Here is a 22,369-nt window from a genome sequence, read left to right on the forward strand (position 1 = left end):
CAGGCTTCTCATTGTGGTGGCTTCTCTTGTTGCAGAGCATGGGCTCTAGGCGCAAGGGCTTCAGTAGTTGTGGCTCACAGGCTCCGGAGTGCAGGCTCAGTAGTTGTGGCACACAGGCTTAGTTGCTCCGCGGCATGTGGGATCTTCCTGGACCAGGGCTCGAACTTGTGTCCCCTGCATTGGCAGGTGTACTCCCAACCACTGTGCCACCAGGGAAGTCCACAAAGATGATTTTAAACATTCGTGCCTTTTATTCCTGTCAATTAATTCTTCATGATTTTATGATGTAGGCTGGTACATTAATTTGGCATACCTTCAGAAAGAATTTGACCTGTTTCTAGGGACTAGTAAAGTCAGGATTAGAAAGTAACTCGGAATCCAGAAGCAGACTGAAACTGATTTGGTTGACTGTTTAAAAGCAGGAGATAGAGTATATGTACACAAGGGAGGGTAAACCTGCACTGTTAACACTGGAAGCTTTGAATTTTATACATTTTGGGCCTATTCATCCATCAAGAGAAGGATGCTTGAAAGTGGATTTATCAGAACCTGAAGCAGCAAAATTAAGATACTGTTAAAAAAAAAAATCAAAATTTGTAGTGCTATTCATATTTTATAGAACCTCTGACTATTATTTTCATACAGTTTGTAAAGAAACCACAATATTTAACCTACTGGGATAAATGGAACATGTACAAAATGTGAAAAAGAATTACCTTTTGCAATAACCTAGAGACAAGATTCATATCCTACAGGGGATGACACCTACCTGTATAAGTCAAATAGATGACACTAAGGAACACAGCACCTGCAGCTAGTGATACACCCAAAAAGAACAAGGTCTGGAACTCTTGTTTTGTTAATCGGTCTCTCAGATACTGCAAGAAAGCATAAGCTTGCAGCAATGCAAAGACACCTAATTAAAGAAAAGGTTCATATAAGTAATCAACAAAGCATTTTTACCAAGGACATTTATAAACGTTAATTTGGAAGACCTTCTTAGAATACCTTGTACCATTCATATCAAAGACTAGTCATTTGATCTGACATTACCTTTGTCAAATGACAGTTAACCAATTAATACATCCAAAAAATTCTGTTACATATTTTTTTCAAAATGATCAGACTCCCCATACACGGACCAGGCAAGAAAAATCTCATTTCAATAACTGAAGCCTATCCAGCACATTAAATTCCACCCTTTGTCCCATATTTTAGCAACATGTTTTCTAGGAAAAAAAGAAAAAAAATAAAGAAACGTCATTAAAAAAATAATTCTCAGATTTACTGAAGGATACAAATGACCTGGATCAGGAGAATCTTGATATATGGTTACTGTTTATAGTTGGGTGGGGGGTAGAGATGGTTCAAGATTCTTACTGAGAATCTGATGATAAAAGCTATGGAACATTGTCTCAGAAAGTTAAATATACTGATATTTATAAAATGCTACAAACAAAAAAAACTACCCACAGACTTCCTATGGATCATGCACCTTGTGTGAAGAATCTCTGATAAAGTTTTATTCACAGATCTCCCATTGTATCTTGTTATTTGTGACCGAGATTAATGGTGGCAAAATGCTCCGCTTTAGGGAGAGGAATTATATTACCTTATAATCAATATGAAAGCCATTAATTCCAGTTAGTAGATACGGATAAAATATTTTAGTGAGATGTACGGAACATAAAAATGAAATGTTCCATCTAAATTTGGTAAAATGAAAACTCAGTGATACAGTAACTCAGTGTACAGATACACTATTTAATTTATACAAAGCAAATGTTATTTAGTGTTTGCAAAAAAGGATGTTTTGCTTTTTCAGAACAGTCACAGCTGGCAAGATAGGCACTTTTAGGCACACAATATCAGAAAGTCTCCATAAACTCTATGATATTCATATTTTATAGTGGTGATGTTTTAGAACCAATACGATGAAAATTAAAAACAACTACAAAACCCCAAAAGAACCCTTCATTCCACTGAAGATTGGGCAGTCATACCTTCACAGATTCTTTAGAAGAAAGAAAATAAATATTTTTCATACCTGCAGCTGCCATGTGTTCACTTGTTCTGATTGGCTGGAATCCCACAAAGGGTATCTGCATGGATAATATTAAGCCCACAATATAGAAAGTGCTATATGCTATAAAGACAAAATTGGAAACAAGGATAATTTACTACTACCAATAGTACTTCAAACATAAATATATACACAACTCATATATTTTTAGCAAAGTTTTAACTGAACTTATTTTAAGAATAGAATACTGAAGTGACTATTCTATTTGATACATATTTGATGGTTAATCATACATTATAAATCGTGAAATTCTTTCTGCCATTTTAAAAAATATTATTTTAAGGAGACTGGTGCTGTTTTACTCTCCTGAAAATGGAATCAAGTTTTTTTTCAATCTATCATTAATAATCAATGACATAACCCAAGAAGCTATGTAATATATAAGTAAACACCATTCCTATTGGCATTAACCCAAAGTATGCATGACCAAATGAATACTTATCATCATCATATATGAATAGCTGCTATTGTCTCAAAAGCTTTTAAGTATTCACACCCTATTTATAGTCTCCTAACACTTTTGTACAGTACTTAACCAGTTAAAAAAAAAAATCTTACGTCCATCCGCTAAGTTTTCTGTGATTAAAGAACAAAAGAACACAGAAGTCAAGCCATAAAACAGACTAGTTACTGAATTTATTAGGATCTAATAAAGGAAACTTATTTGCTCTTGGCACTGAATATACTATATAGTATTCTTGGCTTATATCAACCTAAGTGTATAGGTAAATTGGGGAGGGGCTACAATTTGTATAACAGACTTATTTTTGCATTTAGGTGTTCACAGATCACTACCAGACAAGCTGATTACAGCGAAAGTATTTGGAATCACTGTAATTAAAAATTATTTAGAAATGAAGTTAAAACTCATGTAAAATAAGTTAATGTGAAGATTATTCCATTTATAAAGCTTATTCACATACTTTATGAAGTATAGTCAATATTTAGTTGTTGGCAAATAAAGTACTCTATTAGAAAAAAAAGACTGCAAGAGAACTGTTACAGCAGGCATATCTGTATGCTACACATTGTACAGCACAGCATATGCTTCCCTTCACTCAACTCAGCTGAGAAAGAATGTTTATTTGGGGCTTCCCTGGTGGCGCAGTAGTTGAGAGTCTGCCTGCCAATGCAGGGGACACGGGTTCAAGCCCTGGTCTGGGAAGATCCCACGTGCCGCGGAGCAACTGGGCCCGTGAGCCATAACTACTGAGCCTATGCGACTGGAGTCTGTGCTCCGCAACAAGAGAGGCCGCGACAGTGAGTGGCCCCCGCTTGCCACAACTAGAGAAAGCCCTCGCACAGAAACGAAGACGCAACACCGACAAAAAAATAAATAAAATAAATAAATAAAAATACCCTACAACTAACTTAAAGAACTATTAAAAAAAAAAAAGAATGCTTATTTGCTTTTAAAAGAAACCCATTTATAGAAGGTAAATTATGTGTTAATGGTTCAAATGTTAAGTTGTCTTCCAAGCTGTCTGATGAGAGATGACTACAGTGTTAGAAAAAGGATAAGAAGCTTAAGTAAATGTAATAGGAAAGACCAATGTATAAAGTTTCTGATGACCTCAAGCTAATAGAGAACCAGTTGTCTAGAGGACGCTGCAGAAGTAACCCATCCAACCCAATAATAATAAGCTAAGATTCTATGATCAACAGGCCTTTTAGACACCTAGAGCTGAGAAATTAAACCCTGGAGAAATATTGAACACACAAAGCACAATTAGAGGGACTTCCCTGGTGGCACAGTGGTTAAGAATCTGCCTGCCAATGCAGGGCATACGGGTTCAAGCCCTGGTCTGGGAAGATCCCACATGCCATGGATCAACTAAGGCCGTGAGCTACAACTACTGAACCTGTGCTCTAGAGCCCGCAAGCCACAACTACTGAGCCCGTGTGCCACAACTACTGAAGCCCGCGCGCCTAGAGCCCATGGTCCACGACAAGAGAAGCCACCACAATCACAAGCCTGCGCACCACTACAAAGAGTAGCCCCCGCTCACTGCAACTAGAGAAAGCTCGCGCGCAGCAATGAAGACCCAATGCAGCCAAAAATTTAAAAAAAAAAAAAAAAAAGGCACAATTAGAAAGGCCAAGCCTGAGAAAACCTTATGTCATTGATGTGTATTAATTATAGTTAAGTCTACTTACATCCTCTGAGGCTGGATTTCTCTTTCTTATAAACACAAATGAACACTGAATATTATATAACACTGCCACAGAATTTGGATTAGATATGACAAATGGCACACACTGAACAAAAAAGTAAAGTCTTTTAAAAAAAAACTGAGGTCAAATTCACATATAATCATTTTGAAGTGAACAATTCAGGGGCATTTAGTATATTCTCAATGTTGTACAACCACCAAACCTCTCTAGTCTGAAAACATTTTCATCATCCCAAAAGAAAACCTCATACTCACCCCATCCCCTCTATCCCAGGGCAAGGCAAACACAAATCTGCATCTGTTTCCATGGATTACTGGTTTGTTCGGTTTGTTCTTAATTGTAAAGGTAATGTATTGTTTAGAAAAAAAAAAACACAGTAAAAAGTGAAAGTCTCTAGCCCATTTACTTCCCTTTAAGCCACATTTTCCAGAAATAATCACTAGAAGGCATGGTCGGCACACATATACATGATGCGTACACACATCATACTGTCTCTTCAAATGGGACTATACTGTGCTTGGTAATATAAAAATTTCAGCGATCACTTGCCTGGAAACTATCTATGAAGTTTCCTCTCAGGGATTTGTTCAAGTTCATTTCCAGGCATATCCAAAAAGAGAAGACTAAACCTGGTAATATTCTCTTTTCAGCAGGTTTATGCAACTTCACAGAGGTATTTATTGTCATTAGTGAAGAAGAAAACATTTTATAAAAAAGTAGGTGCACTAGGGCTTCCCTGGTGGCACAGTGGTTAAGAATCCGCCTGCCAATGCAGGGGATACGGGTTCAAGCCCTGGTCCGGGAAGATCCCACATGCCGCGGAGCAACTAAGCCCGTGCGCCGCAAATACTGAGCCTGTACTCTAGAGTCCGTGAGCCACAACTACTGAAGCCCACACGCCTAGAGCCCATGCTCCGCAACAAGAGAAGCCACCGCAATGAGAAGCCCACACACTGCAACAAAGAGTAGCCCCCGCTCGCCGCAACTAAAGAAAGCCCGCGCACAGCAACAAAGACCCAATGCAGCCAAAAAGAAATAAATAAATTAAAAAAAAAAAAAAAGAAGTAGGTGCACTAGAGTTCAAGTTAATAAAAAGATGGAGATGAGTTCAAGAAAAAGAAATTCAATCTCCGCAAACATAAAAAAGGCCAGGTGGGACTTAAATTTGTAAACATTACTTTGTATATATATTAATGTCAAATAAATCTGAACTAACAGAAACAGACAAGTTCTATCTAAACAATATTTTTCCTATAAATATTCCTCTATCCAAATTAACCTCATTTATACCTACTTACATGCACCAATGATACAAAGCTGATAAATGTGCTATATGCAATAATCCAAAGATAACCATTTCCTTTTCAGAGAACTGGATTCATGTCTTCCCTACTTTTATCTTTTTTGGATCACTGATACTGAGATGTTTACATAGGGGGATATATGTTCTACTTCACAGCACTCTTTAACACACCAATATTTCCATTGTTAAAGAAATGACAGGCCTCAAATGGAGTCACCTGGGCTAAAATCAAAACTTAATTCATAACCTTAATTGCAGTCACAACCTTCCCCAGGAATGCAATCCTAACTGGTCAGTGTGGAATTTTTTGGTCAGCACCAATGAGGTAATTCTTTCTAAACCCCCCTCACCAAAGAAAGATGAGGTAATCTGACACACAGACCCTTCCCTCCCCAATAGGTAGGTTACCTAAGTCTGAAAGGCATTTCTGTTTGTGAATTTCCTTGTCTTGCCTATAAAAATCTTTCCCTTTCTGAGGCTCTTTGGAGCTCCTTTCTACTTGGCTAGATGTGATGCCGCTCAACTTATGAATCATTCACAAAGCCAATTAAATACTTAAAATTTACTCAGTTGAATTTTGTTTTTTTAACACTATTAAATTCAGGATTGCCTGCCAAGTAATATAAAATGTCACAAGCTCATCTTGCTTTTAATACTGCCCTTCTTCTTGAACCTGTAAAATTAGATATACATCTCCATACCTCAATTTAAATCCCATTTACAAACCCATGTTTTAAAACAATGAAAATAAGAATTAGATATACTTGAGTATTAAGAAATAGTGAAGTAACTTTCAATTCTTAAAAATAAACACAATCTCCACTGCAAAATGAAAACAAGTTTTTCTCCATTCTTTATACCAGAGCATCAAACAGTGTGTTTAAAAATTATCTCTTTAATTAATTCATTCAAATATTAAGTTTATGTCTATCATGGTGAAGACTTTCTAAAAATACAAAATCTTATTAAGATCAATCCTATCCTCTAAGAGTTAGATATCTAATTGGGGAAATCAGAGATGTACACAAATAACCACAATACAATGAAGCAAGTACATGTGACATTAGTGGAAAAAACCCTGGCTCTATAAAAACTTAGAGGGAGAGAGCTCCTCTTCTTGACATGGGCATTGAAGAGGCAGTTGACAACACCTGTACCATTCTCTAATGTTCTCAAAAGACCTCAACAACACAAACACATGGCAATCATTCTCCACCAATTCTTCCTCCGGACTCTTTATGAAATTTGACCAAACTACTATCTACATCTATCACAACCTTCTATCCATCCATCTTAACCTACTTTTCTTACCCTTTAAACCAGACGAATAAAGCTTTCCATCAAAGTAGTAAGCTCTAAGAAAACGCACAAGACCAATAATGTAGTAAATCATTTATTACATCACGACAATGTTCATCACACTGCCATCCTGTGGAAGTACAGTTACTGGCCTTCACTACTGCAGACCATACTTCCAGTGTGTCAGAATTCCCCCCAAATTACCATTAGGAAGATACATACAAAGTCTGTTATTCTGTTTGGTTATTTTTAACCAAAGAAAATCTCTTTGGTTTGGGACAAATAGTAATCTTCTGAAACAGAACCTAAACATCTTTTCACTCTTATTTTATTTGTTTTGGGACTTCCCTGGTGGCGCAGAGGTTAAGAATCCGCCTGCCAATGCAGAGGGCATGGGTTTGAACCCTGGTCTGGAAAGATCCCACATGCTGCGGAGCAACTAAGCCTGTGTGCCACAACTACTGAGCCTGTGCTCTAGAGCCTGCCAGCCACAACTACTGAGCCCGCACGCCACAACTACTGAAGACAGCACACCTGGAGCCCGTGCTCCACAAGAGAAGCCACTGCAATGAGAAGCCCACACACAGCAATGAAGAGTAGCCCCCGCTCGACGCAACTACAGAAAGCCTGTGCACAGCAATGAAGACCCAACGCATCCAAACATAAAAAAATAAATAAATAAAAAATTTTAAGTACTTTATTTTTTTTTAATCCAAGGGTATGGGGTGGGACCAGATTGATACAGAGAAGAAACAAACCACTGTCCTTGACTTAAGGTGTACAAATGAATTGTTCTATAAAATAAAAGGCACTGAAAGGCCTGATTCGAGTTCCAAAAGAATGTCAAGTTTTCAAGAAGCTGCTGCTGTTCCCCAAACTAACCTTCAAGTACCTGCTTAAACAACTTATGTTGACAGTACCCTTCATGCTTTTAAAGTACTGCTATACTTCCTTTTACTTAAATAAAGTTAGAAAAGGTTTTGTGAATATTATATTCCTGTTAACTTTGATCCACCATTAAATCACCTTACCATTTCTGAGTTGTTTTATCTCCTGGGTGATGATGGAAAGGTCTAGCAAAATATTCCTTTGCCATCCCCTGTCTCTCTCAACCAAAATAGTACTAACCAAAAGAAACATAGTGAGGAAATACTTTAAAATTCAACCAATTTTGCTTTACTATTAACAAATATGATTAAAGGCTTGTAAGACTGTCGAAGCTTTTGACTAATAAAGATACTTTATTACTGCTTGATTACTTGACTACTGTGAATGCTGGTAAATAAGCAGGGTGAAAAATGGTAAGAAACTTATATGCAATTAAAGCTCACAAGATTGCCCCCCCCGCCTCCCAAAAACTAAAAATAAAAAAAACCCTCCACGGATTCTTCTCGACCAGCAGAGAGAAATACAATGACTAACTTAACAGATATACATAATGAGAAAAATAATTTTTCTTTTTCCAGGATGCTGTTCATTGCAAACTATGTAGAGAATGAGTCTTGTAAACTATTATTTTATAAGCTCTATTTGTAAAAGCAGCAAGAAGCAACTTGTTCAAAACACCTGAGTGGAGAGACAATCACAACTTTTAAAAATAGCAAATATACTTCGTACTGATACCTAAAATGAAATCAAGGATAGTACAGCAGAAAAAAAACAAAGAAATATAATTTGAAAGTATAAGATGATGTTCCTTGGTAACTTCTAGAGCTAAATATAAACAAGGAGGGTGGGGTGGAGAATTTGAACACCATGAAATTATCTAAGACTTTGCTAATCTAACTTCATACACATCCATAACATCCCTAACCCATTTTATTTTTTCTTCCCTCTGAAAAGCTCTTCTAATATTCTTATATTCTCAAGAGCCAACCAAAGCAGTGTTAACTGTATGCTTTTCTAAAGCGACCAGAGAAATCCTATTCATCAAATACAAGGTCTTTTCTCAACTCTCATCCTACCTGATCTTAGTGCTAACACTTAAGAGGACTTGGTCACTGTTCATGCTTTAAACTTTTATGTAGAAAATACTCCCATTTGACCTCCTTAACAATGTATTTATCTGGCTACTTCTAACTCTTCCTTTAGTTCTTCCTCTTCCTGATTCAGGGGCATTTCGCAGAAGTCTACCCTTCAATCTTCTCCCTAACTCTGTTCTCCTGACCATTACATTTTCAGGACCCCAATTTTTTAAATTAAACAAAGAAATTCTTAGTTCCTCCCCATAACCATTTAACTTAAAATGTTTTTCCTTGTACAGTTCCAAAACAAAAAGCTGAGAGTTATTGTTTAATCTGTCATCTTCTTTTCTGGATTCCAATGATTGTTTACAGTGTTTTCAGGGTAAAGAGATTTATCATAGGTTGATATATTTCCCCAGTAAGGTATTTATTTATATGGCAGGCACACAGTTACAGTGATTTTTTTGCATTACGGGCTATGGAGCCAAAATATCTAAGTTCAGGCTTCAGCTCCATTACTAGCTACATGATTTTGAGCAAATTATGTCTTCTCTTGTTTCCTCATCTGTAAAATGAGGATAGTAATAGTAACTATCCTCACAGTGTGGTTATGAAGACTAAATGAGTTAAATACATGTGAAGAATTTAGGACAGTTTGTGCTATATAAGAAGAACTTGATACATACAGATGTACTATTTCAGTGGTGATTGTTATAAAGTATGCTGAAATGGTAAATATAATTAATATACTCTAACTTTTAAAAATTGATATAATTTGTACTAAAAAAAAAAAAAACCTATCCTTTTAAAATGTACCATTGAGTGGTTTTTATTATATTCATAAAGCTGTGTAACTATCACCACTATCTAATTCCAGAACATTTGCTCATCCCCAAAAGAAACCCCCTACCCATTAGCAGTCACTCCTCTACTCCCCAGACCCCTGGCAACCACTAAATCAACTTCCTGTCTCTAATCTGCTTGCTGTCTTTATGGATTTGCCTGCACTGGACACTTCATACAAAAAGAATCCTACAGTATATGGCCTTTTGTGCCTGGCTTATTTTACTTAGCACAATGTTTTCAAGGCTCATGATGTAGCATGTTATCAGTACTTTATTCCTTTTCATTGCCAAATAATATTCCATTGCATGGATGTACCACACTTTATCCATTCATCAGTTGATGGACATTGGTTTGTCTTCACTTTTTGGCTATCACGAATAATCAATGCTGCTATGAATGTTACAGTACAAGTTTTCATGTAAATACATATTTTCTTTTTTAGTTGTGGCCCACTGGCTTAGTTGCTCCGTGGCACATAGGATCTTCCCGGACCAGGGATCGAACCCATGTCCCCTGCATTGGCAGGCGAATTCTTAACCACTGCGTCACCAGGGAAGTCCCAGAATCGCAGTCTCCCTTTTAATATACCTTAAGCCCAAAGAATCCACGGAAACTTGTTACAGAAAATAAGACAATAAAATATTGTAAGGACTATAACAGAAGCATATAGTACACAGTTCATAGAGATACATCCTAAGCAGTTACAAAGTAAATATATATTTTCAATTCTCTTAGGTATATACCTAGGAGTAGAAGTGTGGGTCACATGGTAACTCTATGATTAAATTTTTGAGAAACTGCCAAACTACTGTTTTTTAATCAAGTAAATAAGATTTATATCTTTTTGTTACTGTTTTCCAACATTATTATAATGGAATTATATTATTTTACTAAGACACTGGTTTCAGATCATAACTTCTCTGTGATTAATTCAACCCAAAGAAGTTCTGTCTCTCTCATAGAAAATGCGCTCTAAGATTTGAGACATCATCTATTACTAAGCATCTTATTCAAAAGATATGTTTTAAAACCTGTAGAGCAAATTAAAATTGTGTAGAGAAAATACTCAGTCTCTATTAGGGTCCGAATGTTTGTTTCTCCCCAGAATTCAATGCTGAAAACCTAAATGCCCATGGAAATGGTATTAGGAGGTAGCCTTTGGGAGGTGATTAGGTAATGAGGGCTCCAAGGAAGCAGTACCCTTTTAAAAGAGGCCCCAGAGAGCTTGCTCATTCCTTCTATCAGGTGGGGACAAAGAAGGTACCAGCTGTGGAACAGGAAAACAGCCCTCACAAGAATGTGAGCATTCTGGTGCCTTGATTTTGGATTTTCTGGCCTCCAAAACTGGGAAATAAATTTCTATTGTTTATAAACTACTCAGTCTTTGGTATTTTGTTATAGCAGCTAGAATGGACTAAGACAGTCCGTTGTATATTATACAGAAAGAGCTTTCAAAAGTTTATTAAACTGTTAAGGATCCTTAATCTCTTACAGTGAGTAAGCTGAATTTGAACAATATGTATATGTGAATGATAGAAATGCCCATTCCCCCGAATTAAAATAAAAGGTTGACAAATATTAAATCTAGACTGATTTCGACAAAAACTCATTAAGGGAAAGTTGATAACAACACACTTAGTAAAAATGCCTGACCCTCCTTATTAATACAAAAAGCAAAATAAATCTAAAATTATTTTTACCTCCTCATGAATAATACTAACCTAACAGAAATGTCTGTTCAATGAAAAGAACGTATATGAAACACCTCTTAGAAGTTGACAGCTATCAGAAGTCAAATCACTTACCTATGTAGACTCTTTTGCTGTATCTCTGCATTAGTAACAACACAAATACATGCAGTGGAATAAGGTTGATAATAAACACATAACCACCCCAAGCAGACACCTATGAGTAAAGAAATGCTAAGTTAAATAATTTATATACTTGCTTTTAAAAATAGATAAGTTTTGTGATGACTTGTCATGACAATCTAAACATATAATAAGCAAATATAAGCACACTAGGATTTTTAGCAATTTTGAGATGCTTAAAAATGGATTTGTAACCTACAAATAACCTATTTTTCTTTATTTTTATTGATAAGTAACAACACAATACCATAAATCCAATACACTTTTATATATTCACTGGAGAAATGGTCAAATTAAATTAAACTTATAAGAACACTGAGAACAATATAATTTGTGAATTGGCAATAAAAAGACTGTCATGGAGATAGACTTTTAGAATATAGATCATAAATTTTTAAAAGAAAAAAAACCCTTTTACTCCCTCCATTTTTGATGATAAATACGTTGCAAGAAACTTCACTAAGAATAAGAACAATGGATGTTAGCATTAGTCAACAACTAAAAGGAATACTCAGATGATCTGGATGTGCTTTGTGATCCTCAAGACAAAAGGTGCTATACCTTGGGTATAAATTTCTTCCTACCAATGGATACAAATCAAGATCCCAGTTTAATGTTTAGCCTGTAGCACAAAATTAGAATAATTCTATTTACCAGACAATCGAGTATGTTATGTTCTGGTCTAAATCAATAAAGATTCTAAAGATTATGTTTATTCCAAACCAATAGAATTTATTAAGTACATTCAGTAATAGGCAATAAGGTCTGTCAAGATCAAAGTTCTTGCATGTTCTCTAATAACTAAAAGCTTAAAAGAACCATTTGTACCAACAGTCACCTTAGGAGACTATATGTTAACATACATGTTCTAACAATGCTGCCCTTGTCTAAAATATATAAAAACAATTTAAAAGAAATGGCCTTCAGTTTACAATTCACATAAGAACACCAGTTTACTGCTACAGTCATACGCTATTTTTCACCAAAGACAACATTACTCTGGTTGAGTTCCAGTTCTAACTGAAGGACTTCTGGTTATTTCCAAAATTTCAGTCTAAACTTGAAAGAGAATGGGTTTGCTATTATTGAGTACAACTGCACAGAATGTGTCCTAACCTTTAACCACTTTAAAACGGGCATGGATAATATGGAAGCACAAATTCCATGACATTTGTTTAAGAAACAAAAAAAAGTTACTTAAGATTATCATTAATTTTCAGCATAAGACTACTATATAGGCTGTGGTGTGGAAAAGAACGGCAGATTAAAGAGGTAATACTGAACCCCCAATCTTAAGTAATCTGTTGAAAAAAATTATGTTAAGTAGTTTACAGGCTAACCTAGAGAACGTGACCATTATTTAGGAAAAGTTGTACATTTGAAAGAAGTTTTTGTTTCACTTGCTGCAAGTATTACGTTTGAGGGGTTGAGTACTAGCCCTCCCCACTAAAGTAAAAGTCCATACCAGGCCCTGAAGGTGGGAGTAGGAAAGAGAGTGGTAGTAAGGAAAGAGAATACATTAAACAAAAGATGTTAAAGACCGCAGGAGAAACGAAGTGGAGAAGTAGCCCTGGCTGAGAAGGGAATGATGAAGAGGAGGCACTGATCCAGCTGCCAAAGACTTGTTTGCCCTCATGTAGTTTGTAACATGAAATCTTACCATATAGAAATATGACAAGCAGCAGCACATCGTCCAAAAAACTGACCCAGTTTTTACAGATTTTACCTAAAAAACAAACAAGCAACTGATATAATAAAGTTTATAAATGTTCCTGCTGAATGAAAAAAGGTTAAATGTTTAGTAAACCTGTATTACAAAAAGCAAAGATTATTTTTTAAAAAGAGTAATGAGGTTATACAGATACTTGGATCCACTTAATATATATCACATTTATAACACTGGACAGTAGTCATACATTTTAGGAATAGCTTTGATTTTTTTTTTTTTTTTAGTTATATAGTTTTTAGTAAAAAGAATCATCTTAAAAGGAACTTCTATTTTTCCATTTGTTATATTTTCTATCTTAAAATGATTAATATCAATAAATTAAGATTTTTAACTAAAGAATAAATTTGTTCAGTAAGTCTACATTTTTATATGGTAGGTTTGCTTAGACATAACACCTTAATCTGTAGTTTTTCTTCATCTGAATGTGATCATCTATATCTCACATATAATTATGAGCATCCATTTTTGAAAACCTATCATTATCTAGAAATTTTCAGATACCACAATCATATCTTCAATAAATTTATATTCTTAAAATTTCTAGAAGGCCTAATGATATGTCAGTAAAATTCTCAATTACTCTGAACTGGAAAGACAACATGCAATAAATGAAGGTTCAAAAAGTTGACATATGTCTATTGTCTTAAAAAAACTAATCAAAGAGTTTACGTGCTCATTTGAAAAATCAAAATGTATTATTAGCACCTTCAGAAAACAGAATTTAAAATTTTAGAAACATAAGCTCTAAATACTTATGCCAAGAGCAAAGGGTCATCTTTAAGATGAATTGAGTAAGAAATGATAGATGTAAGTCCCATTATAGGTAATTCTGTATTAAACGTTATAGGTAATTCTGTATTAAAAGAGTTATCTCCATGTTCAAATTTAACAGTATGCTTTCTATAGAGCTTATTTCAAGGAATTCTTCACTTTCAAAATGGGCTTCTATTTCTGTTAGTACATTAAAACAAACTACAAGTGACGTCTAATCTTTGGGGAAATTGTAAAACAAACAAAAACAAAACAAAAAAAAAGGAAGGGAGGGAGAGAGGAAGAAAAGAGAAAACACTCTTAGTTTTACAGCACTTAGAGCTGTATGAGACTTCTAACAGACTATGAAACACTGCTTTGAATTCACTGTTACAGTGCACATGTGTGACAAAATACACTCCAATCTCCTCCCCCAAACCATGCCAACTTCGACAAGGTTTACCTTTGGACAGGGTCAAATAACAAGGTGGGTCCTATTCTAAAACGTGAATGGGGAGGGAGTATATTAAAATATTGAAAAATTTAAAAGTGAGAAAATTACAACCCTGGAATTTGTGTTATAACTTTATTCATAAACTAAAAGCCACTGAATTGTATACTTTAAAAGGGTACATTTTATGGTATGCAAATACTATTTCTCAAAAAAAGTCTGTGCAGTGCAGCGAAAACAGCACTTAGAGGGAAACTTATACCTTTAAGTGCTTATATTAGAAGAGATGATCTCAAATGACTAATTTATAATCTAGAAAAATTAAAGCCAAAACTGAGAAATAAAATAATGAAAAGAGATAACCATGTACATGTATCAGAAGACTTCATGTTAAGATAACAATTCTCCCCAAACTATCTATAGATTTAATGTACTCCCAATAAAAGTAGAAATCTCAACTCATCTGGGTAGATGTTGATAAGCCAATTTAAAATTTATATGAAGCAAAGGACTAGGAACAGCCAAAATAATTATGAAAAAGAGGAACAAAGTTAAATCACTCACGCTACCTGATTTCAAGACAACACGGTGTAGGATAGATATATAGAGATCTCAATAAAACAGAAGAATCCCAAAATAGACTGACGTGTATACAGTCAACCTATTCTGACAAGGCTATCAAAGTGAGTAATTCAGTGGAGAAAGGAGAGTCTTTTCAACAATGATGTTTGAATGATGGGATATCAATATCCTCCCCAAAGAGAACCTCAGCCCTTTTCTTGCACCACAGACCATAATCAACTTGAAACAGATAACAGATCTTAATGTAAAACCTAAAACTATTATGTTTCTAGAAGTAAAAACATGAGAAAATGTTTGTAACTTTGGGGTAGGCTAAGATTTCTTAGATGACACACCAAAAGCAAGATCCATAAAAGAGAAAATGATAAAGTGGACTTGATCAAAATTAAAAATTTCTACTTAGAAAGATATGTTAAAAAAATAAAGACAAGCCACATACTGGGAGAAAATGTTTGCAAAACACACATCTATCTGATAAAGGACTTATTTCCAGAATATATAAAGAACTCTTACAACTCAGTAATGAAAAGCCGAACAGCTCAACCAAAACATAGGCAAAAGATATGAACAGACATTTCACCAAAGAAGAAAAGGAATGGGGAATAAGTACATGAAAAGATAATATTAGTCATTGGGGAAAAGCAAGTTAAAACCACGGGATACCACTACAAAACTGTTACATCTGTACAAACTATGTACTGGTGATGCAAACAAAATAAATGCAACTCTTCATACTCTGATGAAGGGAATGCAAAATCATAGTCACTTGCAAAAACCACTTGGCAGCTTTTTATCAAATTAAACATGTAGTTATTTTACAAACCAGCAATCCCACACCTAGGCATTTATTCAAGAGAAATATTAATTTATTCCATATGAAGAACTGTATGCAAATATTTATAGCCTCTTTATTCATAATTATCAAAAGCTGGAAAACAAAATAAATTATAGCACATCCATACAACAGAATACTACTCAGCAATAAAATGTAACAAACTACTAAAACATGCAACAACATAGATGACTCTCAGAAGTATTATGCTACATGAAGTAAGTCAGACACAAAGGACCACCCCATACTATCTGCTTCTATAACATGGCATTCTGGAAAAGAAACTCCCAGAGACATACAGACAGAAATCAGATCTGTGGTTGCAAGTAATACGGGTTAAGGAGAGGATTGATTACAAAGGCACAGGAGGAAACTTAAAAAAAAACCCAAAACCCCACAACTATAGGAGGCAATATGGTAATAAGTATTATTCTAAGTACTATTCTATCTGCACTAGCTCTGTTTTTGGTGACAGTAACAACAGAAGTAGTAACAAACATGTACTCATCACTTTCTGTGTTCCTACAATGTTCTATACCTTTACATGCATTAACTTATTTAAACCATATGAGGTAGGTACTATTATTACTTCCATTTTATAGTTGATGAAATAGATATTCGGGAGGTTTAAACAACCCCAAGTGATAGAACTGGAATTCAAACAAACAGGAAGAAGATCCAAGAAAAACAAAACAGTGAAACAAACTAATATTTGAAACTATAATCAAAGACAACTTTCCAGAAATAAAAATTATCAATATACATGTTGAAAGGGGTCACCATTACCAGAAGTGTCAACTTTGGGACATATCCTAGGAAATTTATTAGACTTCAATGCTATAGAGAAAAAACTAATTATTACTTCAGGAAAAAAAGATCATGTTTGTTATGAAACACATAAAATTAGGTTCTTGACAATAACAAAGCAAAATGATCATAGTACAACAATTCCAATAAATTCAAGTAAAGAACAAATGACCTAGACCTTTCCATCTAGCCAAACTCTCATATATGACACAATAAAAAAACAGATTTAAACATGTGAGGACTTGAGGAATATGATACTCATGGGCCTTCCCTGAGGAGTCCAATTAGAGGAATACCTTCATCCAACTGAGAGATATCATGTATAAAAAACGTACAAATAACATTAATATACAAAATACTATGTACTAGTATATAGCATAAAATATATTACATACTTAATAACATGTATTACATGTTAATATATAACAAAAGCCATATATGAAAAACCCACAGCAAACATATTAAATGGTGAAAGACTGAAGTTTTTCCTCTATGATCAGGAACAAGACAAGGATGCCTACTTTCACCACCTCTATTCAACATAGTACTTGAAGCTCTAGCCAGAGCAATTAGGCAAGAAAAACAAATAAAAGGTATCCAAATTGGAAAGGAAGACATAACATCACCCCTGTTCACAGATATGATCTCATAGGGAGAAAGCTCTAGATTCCACATACACAAAAAACTGTTAGAGCTAATAAATGAACTCAGCAAAATAGCAAGATAGAAAGTCAACACACAAAAATCAGTTGCATTTCTATACTCTAACAATGAACAATGCAAAAAGGAAATTACAAAAAAATTTCCAATAGCATCAAAAAGAATAAAATACAAGTTAACTAATGAAGTAAAAGACTTGTATGATGAAAACTATAAAACACTGTTTAAAGAAAACATAAATAAATGGAAACATCCCATGGTCATTCATAGACTGGAGGATGACAATACTACCCAAAGTGATCTACAGAGTCAATGCAATCCATATCAAAATCCAATGATTTTTTTTTCTTTGCAGAAGTAAAAAACCCACCCTAAAATCCATATGGAATATCAAGGGACCCCTAATAGCCAAAAGAATCCTGAAAAGAACAATGAAGACAGAGGACAAACATTTCTTGATTTTAAAACTTACTACAAAGCTAAAGTAATCAAACAGTGTGGTGGTGGCATAAAGACATACATATAATACATACAGACCAATGGAACAAAATAAAGAACCCAGAAATAAACCTTTGCATATATGGTCAAATGATTTTCAATAAGGGTGCCAAGTCCTCTCAATGGGGAAAGGACAGTCCCTTCAGCAAACAGTGCTGGGGAAACTAGATATCAATGTGCAAAATAATGAAGTTGGACCCTTACCTAACAGCATATACAAACTAACTCAAATACACCTAAATGTTAGACCTAAAACTATAAAACTCTTAGAAGAAAACACAGGGCAAAAGCTTCATGCCATTAGATTTGGCAATGATCTCTTGGATATGACACCAAAGGCACAGCAATAAAAGAAAAAATAGACAAATTGGACTTCATGAAAAATTAAAAATTTTGTGACTCAAAGACAATATTAACAGAGTGAAAAAGGCAATCCATAGAATGAGAGAAAACATTTGCAAATCATGTATCTTACAAAGGATTACTATTGAGAATATATTGAGAACTCCTAAAACTCATCAACCAAAAACCAAAAAATCCAATTCAAAACTGGGCAAGGGACTTGAGTAAACATTTCTTCAAAGATATACAAATGGCCATTAACCACATGAAAAGATGCTCAACCTCACTGATCACTAGAGAAATGCAAATCAAAACTACAATGAACTATCACCTCAAACCTGTTAAGACGGCTTACTATCCAAAACAAACAAACAAATAAGTGTTGATGTGGATGTGAAGAAATTAGAACCCTTGTGTACTGCTAATAGGAATGTAAAATATTACAGCTGCTACAGAAAACAATATGGTGGTTCCTCAAAAAATTGAAAATAGAATTACCACATGATCTGGCAATTTCACTTCTGGGTATATACCCCAAAGAACTGAAAGCAAGGTCTTTAAGAGATATCTGTATACCTATGTTCATAGCAACATACTCATAATAGCTAAAGCATGGAAGCAACCAAAGTGTCCATCAACAAATGAATGGGCAAACAAAAGGTGGTATATAAATACAATGGAACATTATTTCAGCCTTAAAAAAGGAAGGAAATTCTGACATATGCCACAGCATGGATGAACCCTGAGGAACCTTGAGGACATTACTCTAAGTGAAATAAGCCAGTCACAAAAAGACAAAAACTGTATGATTCCACTTACATGAAATACTTAGGAGAGCTGTCAAAATCACAGAGACAGAAAGTAGAATGGGGGCTGTCAGGGGCTGGGGAAAGTTAAAATGGGGGGTTATTGTTTAATGGATATAGTTTCAAGTTTTACAAGATGAAAAACTGTGGCAATGGATGGTGGTGGTGATTGCACAACATTATGATCTATTTAACCCCACTGGACTCTACACTTAACAAATAGTTAAGATGGTAAATTTTATGTTACATGTATTTTATCACAATTAAAAAAACACAAAAAAACCCAAAAGCAACAACCATGAGATACCACTTCATACCAACAGGCAAGTAAAACAAAAAAACTAGAAAAAAAACAAGTATTGGCGAGGATTAGGAGAAATTAAAACCCTCATACACTGCCAGTGGAAATGTAAAATGGGGAAACCACTGTGGGAAACAGTCTGGCAGTTCCCCAAAAAGTTAATCACAAAGTTATCATGCCAACCAATAATTCCACTCTTAGGTATATATGGAAGAGAAATGAAAATACATGTCCACATAAAAACTTGTACACAAATGTCATTAGCAGCATTATTCATAATAGTCAATGTCATCAACTAATGGTGGATTTAAAAAATGTGGTATTATCCATACAATGGATTATTCAGCCATAAAAAGGAAGTACTGATACATGTCAAAAATATGAATGATTATGCTAAGGGAATGAAGCCCTACATAAAAGGTCACATTTTTTTAATGTGGGTTTTATTTACATGAAATGTCCAGAATAGGTAAGTCTTCAAACAGAAATTAAATTAATGGAGGAAATGCAGAATTGGGAGGTACAAGGTTTCTTTAGGGGGTGATAAAATGTTCTGTAGGTACACAGAGGATACTAAAAACCACTGAACTGTACATTTTAAAATGGTTGAAACAGTGAATTTATGTTATATGAATTTGGCTCAATTTCTTAAAGTGAAATTTTAAAATATGTTGAAAAGTAATTAACATGCCAGTTAAGGCACTCCTGCAATGATTCAGACTCATGCTATGTTAAAAGAATATAAAGAATAAAAAAACTATATAAACAATACCACTTTTGCATTTCATAAAAGCATACAAAATTTAAAAAATATGACAAAATGCAAATGTAGTAACACCTGGGTGATGGCTTCTTTACATTAGTTTTCTGTTTCTAAATTTCCAACATACAGAATATATTATTTTAAAAATTTATTACAAAATGTTTCAAACATATGGCAGAGTAGAGAATAATAGCCATCCAGACTTCCAAATGCAAATACATCATATGTTTGCTTTGGATGATTTTATTAAAAAAATTTTTTTTTTTTTTTTTACTGACAAGAGTTGAACCTCCCTTCATACTTTCTTCCTCAATATCACCCACCCATACTCAGGAGTAACCACTATCATAAAGTTGGTATATATGTGGATAAATGCCATATTTTTATACTTTCATAATAAATAGGTATAAACAAACAGTACACAATATGGTTTGTACTATTTAAAATTACTGTATGTATTCTACCTCAACTTATTTTTCCATTTGGCATTATACTGTCAAGCTCCATCCATTCATATGTATTGTCAAGATATATACTTAATATGTAATTTAAATTCTATCAGTTAAAAGACCTCAAAAGGATGTTCCAAATTTTAAGGTTTTTTCTCAGTTGTTTTTAAACATTTTTTGGTGAATACAGCAGCATCAGCAGCACCTTGCTGCTTGTCATCATCTTCATCACCATGGGTGCTTTTCTTTCTTCTCTCTTAAACTCAAGATCAAGCAACTGTCTATGTTGATTGACTGCAACAATTCTCCTCTGAAATTCCTTGCCAAAGCAAAAATATCCACAAGCTAAGGAGCTTTAAAAGATGTAAAATATAAAAGAGAAAAATAATGCTACCATTCACCTAGCTACCTAAAAATATGTAAGAGTATTCATATGTAAAAATTTGGAGCAATTTCCAACATTGAAAAAGTATGAACATAGGCTAAAATAATAAAGAAGAAAACAATTAAATATCTGCAAGGTTTAACTTGAAGCTAGTACTAAGGAGCACCCTTTTCCTTGCAGGAAAAAACATTAAGTTTAGATAGCTTAGCAATAAATAGACTTCTGGTTTCTGGTTCTACACGTAAGGAATTGGACGTCACCACTCAGTCCTAACAAGTAAAAAGCTGAACAGACTGAAATATCAACAACTCTTCCTGGATCTGTGAGTGAGGGAAAGACACAGGACAAACTGCTGCTCTCAACAATGGAGAGACACACATGCAGGAATCAATACTGCAAATAATTGGGGGCAGGGAGGTGGGTAGGGAAACATAAGTCTCAGTGTGGAGACTTAAAAACTCCAGGGTGGACTCAGTCATATGGTGGTCCCCACAATTATGCTGGATTTGCCTTGAGGATCTTAACCAGGTTCTCACAATAAATATATGGAAAAGCAAAACCCCCTTGTTGCTTCTGGCACAGGGAGGGGAACAGGAAACGTTCTGAAAAATGCAAAGGCATTCTGTTCTTAACAAGGCCTGTCCTCAGAAGAAACTATTAACCAGAGCCTGACCTGCTGGGGTGTTATCAGAGCCTAACTGACCTGGGGAAGGGAAATACATAACTCCAGTCAGCTCTAGCCATCCTTTCCCACCTAAGTGGGGAGAGAAAAAAAAAAAAAATTTGTAAAGTTCACAGTCCAACTTACTAAAAGACTTAGACCTAATCATAGGACTATACCTTACCTCCTGATTACTAAAGGCTTATTCACAGCAATTCCTTTTACCAAGTGTATCATGTCTGGCTATGAAGAAAATATTGCAAGGCATACCAAAAGGCCAAAAAACACAATTTAAAGAGACAGAGGAAGCATCAGAACCAGATATGGCGAGGATTCTGAAAGTATCAGACCAGGAATTTAAAACTATGATTAATATGCTAGGAGTTCCAATGGATAAAGGAGATAGCATGCAAGAATAAATGGGCAATGTAAGCAGAGAGCTGGAAATCCTAAGAACCAAAAACAAAACAAAACAAAACAAAACAAAAAACAAAACAAAAAAAGAGGCTACAGATGAAATGAAGGATGCCTATGCTGAGTTTATGAATAGACTGGCCATGGCTGAGGAAAGCATCTCTGAATTAGAGGCTACATCAATAGAAACCTCCAAGACTGAAAAGAACAAAGACCAGAAAAAAACACCCCAGAATATCCAAGGACTGTGGAACAACAACAAAAGGTGTAATATACATGTAATAGAAATACCAGAAGGAGAGGAGAAAAAGGAACAGAATATTTGAAATGAGAATGATTGATAATTTCTCCCAGTAAAGTCAGCCATCGAACTACAGATCCAGAAAGCTCAAACACTA

General features: G+C 34.8%; 1 protein-coding gene across 2 annotated transcripts in view; it reads right to left on the reverse strand.

Moving 5' to 3' along the window:
- The window catches only part of STT3B (STT3 oligosaccharyltransferase complex catalytic subunit B), a 96,813-nt gene that overhangs the window by 16,165 nt on the left and 58,279 nt on the right, over positions 1 to 22,369 (reverse strand). For both annotated transcript variants that reach the window (XM_068557533.1, XM_068557532.1), the window contains exons 4-7: positions 13,202 to 13,267; positions 11,476 to 11,575; positions 2,048 to 2,146; positions 770 to 916 (exon numbers count right to left, since the gene is read on the reverse strand). In XM_068557533.1, coding sequence (XP_068413634.1) covers positions 770 to 916; positions 2,048 to 2,146; positions 11,476 to 11,575; positions 13,202 to 13,267 — 412 coding nt within the window. The remainder of the gene's footprint in view (positions 1 to 769; positions 917 to 2,047; positions 2,147 to 11,475; positions 11,576 to 13,201; positions 13,268 to 22,369) is intronic.

This window comes from Eschrichtius robustus, chromosome 12, assembly GCF_028021215.1.
Source record: "Eschrichtius robustus isolate mEscRob2 chromosome 12, mEscRob2.pri, whole genome shotgun sequence".
Classification (NCBI taxonomy): Eukaryota; Metazoa; Chordata; class Mammalia; order Artiodactyla; family Eschrichtiidae; genus Eschrichtius; species Eschrichtius robustus.